General features: G+C 41.1%; 1 protein-coding gene across 4 annotated transcripts in view; it reads left to right on the top strand.

The window, feature by feature from the left end:
• Nucleotides 1–5,057, top strand: part of NEUROD6 (neuronal differentiation 6) — a 26,181-nt gene extending 21,124 nt beyond the window's left edge. For 2 of the 4 annotated variants that reach the window (XM_019616683.2, XM_010713061.3), the window contains exon 3: nucleotides 3,851–5,057. In XM_019616683.2, the coding sequence (XP_019472228.1) occupies nucleotides 3,872–4,885 (1,014 nt within the window). In that variant the 5' untranslated portion in view covers nucleotides 3,851–3,871 and the 3' untranslated portion in view covers nucleotides 4,886–5,057. Of the gene's footprint in view, nucleotides 1–2,144; nucleotides 2,434–2,483; nucleotides 3,011–3,850 lie in introns of those variants that run through there. The other 2 variants (XM_003207315.4, XM_019616684.2) reach the window with 2 other exon arrangements.
• The last annotated feature ends 6 nt before the right edge of the window (nucleotides 5,058–5,063 follow it).

The following is a 5,063-nucleotide window of genomic DNA, read 5'->3' on the forward strand; positions in this document are numbered from 1 at the left end:
TTTTTGGTAGCAGTATCAACCATTCAAAAATGGATTTTAAAATAGAATTTGAGTGGTTAAAAAAGAACATTGAGAAGATATTTTTTATAAAAGTATTTTTTGGAGATTGCTGTAAATTTTTACAGCTCTTCCCTTAACACAGAGGCACTACAATGTTCAACCTTTCCTTCAATTTGTTCTAATATTTCTAGTATGCATTGAAACAAGGTTCAGATCCTCAGGACTTTGCATATTTAGATTACCATGCATTGTACAATACTCTGAATATGCAAAATCCTTGAGAAGGTTGACAACCCTTAGGACCTTGCACAATGTAAATCTTAATACATAAATTCCTATTGAGAATAACAGGATTCTACCCACTCTATAACACAGACTGCAGTATTTAGGATAAAATGAAATGAATGTTGTGAGTACTACCACTCTTGCTCCTTTTGAACAGGTGCCACTGAAGTTTAGGAATCTTTCTCACTTTAAATACATTTAAAAATTAAAATCACATCAAAAAATAAAATAATCTTTAAAAAGAGGTCTGAGCTCTGTAGAAAGTGAATGATCTGATACTCCTGGCTTCTGTTAAAAATAAGTAAATACACATACACAAACACAAAGTTTGGAGGAGGGATTTTTTTCTAGTGCAGGTCCCTAAAATTATTGAGCACATACACATGGATGTACTCAGCACACCTTATTCTGCTGCTGCTCTTTTTTTTTCTTTTTTTTTTTCTTTTTTACCCGTTTGTTAAAAAAAAATGCCCAGATTTAAATGAAACTTTGTGAAAACAAAATAATTGGATCAGGACCGAGAACATTAACGCCAAGCTTGGGCCCAACGTGAATTAAAGCAGATGAGTTATAAACCCTTCAAAAACAGGATTTATAACGGAAACGCTGACACAGACCCATAACAATAGCAGCTCTGCCAGGGATTATTTTAATACTAAAAGCATACTCAGGCTCTCACTTTTTAAAATAGAGATTACTTAGTCGCTACAAAGCGGCGATGCGCGATAATAAAAGCAAACTTTCAGAAAACGCTCCCAAGATGACAAGCTATCTCCCCTGCAACTCGCTTGACATCGCCTCTGTGCAGCACAGCACACCTAAGGAAATAAAATGCAACAATAAAACCCAAATCAAAGTGGAGTTTGCCATCGGCTGCATGGCCGGGCTGAGTCGAGTGGCTCTGTCAGCTCCGGTTAACAGCTTCTTGTCCGAGGGAAGAGACAAAAGAGTTAAGGGAGCCGAAACAGGAGGCGAGGAGGGAGAAAAGGGCACGAGGACAGAGCCGCAAAGGGGCACATGGATGCAGCGATCAGGAGGCAGGATGCTCCCAAAGCCCAGCCCCGGGGCTTAGGATCACAGGGGGACACTGCAAGCACCCCGAATCCTCACCCACACCAGGGTGGGAAGGGGTGCGAGGAATGAATTGCTGCAGTTGCAGGCGAACACACGTCACTAGAAAAAGATACACTTTTGAAACCTTGGCATCGTGTGTCCAGTCATCCTCTGTTGCTCGTTTTTTTTGGGGGGGGTGGGACGGGGGAAGGTCAAAAAATGATGAAGGTCATGATTTCTTAGAGGCAGTGGGGGATTTGCCACTCTTAACCTGCATTCTGGGGCAACACAGTGCACTTAAATGGCAAATACATGAATAAATAAATAAACAGAAAGAAAGACGGAAAGAAAGAAGGGAAGGAGAAAGAGAGAAAAAGAAAGAAAGAAAATGAGAAAAAAGAAAGAAAGAACGAACAGACATTAAAACTGCAGAACAAAACAAACAAAAAAAAAAAACAACAAAAACTCACGCCCCAAATTTGCTTGTAATAGCATCACTTTTTGTGACCCTGCCACAGCACCAATATTACATCCTGATTCCTTCCTTCCCCCTCTCTTTTTTTTTTTTTTCTGGGTATCAGGTGCACCAGAGAGATCCGATCAGTACAAGACAGCACTTTTTGTATAAACAATGCCACATTAACAACTACAGGGCAGCCGTACCTGTAGGCAGGGATAGCACCAAATGTTGGCACGTCTATCCGTGCAGCTAGACTGCTAGAAAGAAGCAGCTCCAGTGGAAAAGCACCTACTGTATGTGCAACGCTGGTGCAGATTTTTTTTTTTTTTCTATCAGTCTAACCTTCTGTGTTGATACATGAATGCTGGTACCCACTTAGAGGGATGCCAGATGATCAGTGCAGAATGAAGGTCCCAGGAGAAAGGCTCACGTGGTTTTCTCTGCCCCGTGACGTCACTAGCAGATGGCATGGGTACCAGCTCTGGCAGTTGGCATCAATGTCACTTTTTAGAGATCAATGAGATAGTGCAGATATACACAGATCTAGGCTCCAGGAGACGATGCGACACTCAGACTGAAAAGATTTGGAAGGCAAAAAAATGAAAACTGATTGTTGAATGAAATAAAAAGCTAAGGTAATGCAAATAAAGATATATTTCAGTTGGTGTTGGGTGTGCATGCAAGTGGTTAAAGATACAGTATCATTGTCTTGTATTTTATGTATGCTATTAACTGTCTGATAACTCCTGCTAACATTTTATTCTTCTGATGCAATTGCTTACTTTTGTTGGTGTTATGTAATGTTGCAAGTGTGTAGACAATACTGCTGGACTTAATCTTTTACTGGGGTTTTTGTTTAGTTTTATTCTATTTAAAAGTCCGTGCATTTGTTTTGTTTGTCTCTTGGAGGACAGTGGGTCCAAGCATTTGCGGCTCCCAAACTGAAAACAAAAGCAGAAATAATCAGAAGGGGGGGAGAATTATTTCCCTGTTTCAGCTTGGGTTGCGAGCACACGTGCACGACTGCAGCCAGAGCCCAGAGCCCGCTGCTGTCAGCCAGGGGCTGGGGAGACGCCTGAGCCTCACTGAACAGAAACACTGCTACAGCGTGCAGGGAAATATTTCCCCCTCTAATTGGTGGGGCAGGGGGGGAAAAAAAGAAAAGACTGAAAAAGAAAAACAAAAGCAAATAAGCAGATAAGTTCAATCAAGGTAAATGCAAAATTAGATTTAGAATTTTCGCTGGGAAAAGAAAAAAAAAAATAGGGAGATTTTATTTCCTAACTCTAACCTGAATACGTTCAGGGTTTGAGCCTTTGAGCCTTCCTGATTTTTGTCTTGATGTGAAATATGTAATGTGCAATTTTCATAGAAATTATTAGAAATAAAAAATACTTCATTTTTTTTAATGTTACTAGCTGAGAAATTTGGGGGGAGTTCCATTAATATTTTTTTCACCCGGTCTAACTTGCGAGAGTTTAATATCTTGATTCAGAAAGAGAGAAATGTGGAGGGACAAAAACTCAGAAATCTAAGTCAAAAAGTGATTTTGAAATGTTTAGTATAATAGAGATATGGTACTTCTCAGTTTTAGGATTGCACTCGCTCTTATTTTTTTTTTTTCACCCAGAGGAATTTGTATTAATGAAATTTATGTATTGCTTTATCATGTTTTACATTTCTTTGAGTTCCATGGTGGTGAGGTTTCAAAGGGCTTGTTTAAAAATAAGATAAATGAGCAGGGAGCTAATAATATGTTTTAAATATTGATTTACTCTATATTAACTGTAGGAGATGTGGCTTTTTAGTTGTGAGATCCTGAGCATTTCAAGTGATTTTAAAATTCTGGACAGCATTTGATTTTGATTTTTAATAAGCAAGCATTTGCGATCGATGCGTTATGAGAAAAAAATATAGATTGTTCATTTATACACATGCACTCCTGTATGTACAGAGCACACACAGACAAATGCAAGGTGCATGAGAATGGGTGTGTAATTCGGCAAACTTTGTAAATAGAAATATTTAAATATTGTGCTGGCCCTCTTTCAGGTAACTTAAGATTATAGAACCATGCTAACACTACCGTTTGATGAGTCTGTTGTAATGCCAGAATCCCAGATGTGCAGAAAGTTTTCCAGAGAAAGCGATGACCAAAAGCAAATAAAGAACCCGGAAAGCTTTTCGAAGCAGATCATACTCCGAGGGAAGAATATTAAAAGGTCTCCTGGAGAAGATACAGAGAAAGAGGAGGAAGAGGAGGAGAGGGAGGAGGAGGATGAGAACGGCTTGCCCAGGAGAAGAGGCCTTCGGAAAAAAAAGACGAGCAAGATCAGGATGGAAAGGATCAAATTCAGGCGACAAGAAGCCAACGCGCGTGAGAGGAACCGGATGCACGGCCTTAACGACGCTCTGGACAATTTAAGGAAAGTGGTCCCTTGCTATTCTAAAACACAAAAACTGTCAAAAATCGAAACGTTGAGACTAGCCAAGAACTACATTTGGGCTCTTTCCGAAATTCTGCGAATTGGCAAGAGGCCTGACCTGCTCACCTTTGTCCAGAACTTGTGCAAGGGTCTGTCCCAGCCAACGACAAACTTGGTGGCGGGATGCCTGCAGCTGAATGCCCGAAGCTTCCTGATGGGCCAGGCAGGTGAAGGTGCCCACCACGCCCGCTCGCCTTACTCTACCTTCTACCCCCCCTACCACAGCCCTGAGCTTGGCACCCCCCCGGGGCACGGGACTCTCGACAACTCCAAGTCCATGAAACCCTACAACTACTGCAGTGCGTATGAGTCCTTCTACGAGAGTACTTCCCCCGAGTGTGCCAGCCCACAGTTTGAAGGTCCCTTAAGTCCTCCCCCAATTAACTATAATGGGATATTTTCCCTGAAGCAAGAAGAAAGCTTGGACTATGGCAAAAATTACAATTACGGCATGCATTACTGTGCAGTGCCACCCAGGGGTCCCCTTGGGCAGAGCTCGATGTTCAGGTTGCCTACAGAGAGCCACTTCCCTTACGACTTACATCTGCGCAGCCAGTCTCTCACCATGCAAGATGAATTAAATGCAGTTTTTCATAATTAATGAGGAAAATGAAAATAAACAGTGGTCATTCACCTCCCCATCTAATTAAGAGCGAGCAGATGCTTGGGCACTGCGTAATTGGCACAACTCTATTTAACGTGTTTACTAGTTTCTAAAGTGTGTTTCAACTATTGTGGGGATTTTCTATGTATTAATAAATCCCTTTTCCAATAAGCAT

This window comes from Meleagris gallopavo, chromosome 6, assembly GCF_000146605.3.
Source record: "Meleagris gallopavo isolate NT-WF06-2002-E0010 breed Aviagen turkey brand Nicholas breeding stock chromosome 6, Turkey_5.1, whole genome shotgun sequence".
In the NCBI taxonomy this organism is placed as follows: Eukaryota; Metazoa; Chordata; class Aves; order Galliformes; family Phasianidae; genus Meleagris; species Meleagris gallopavo.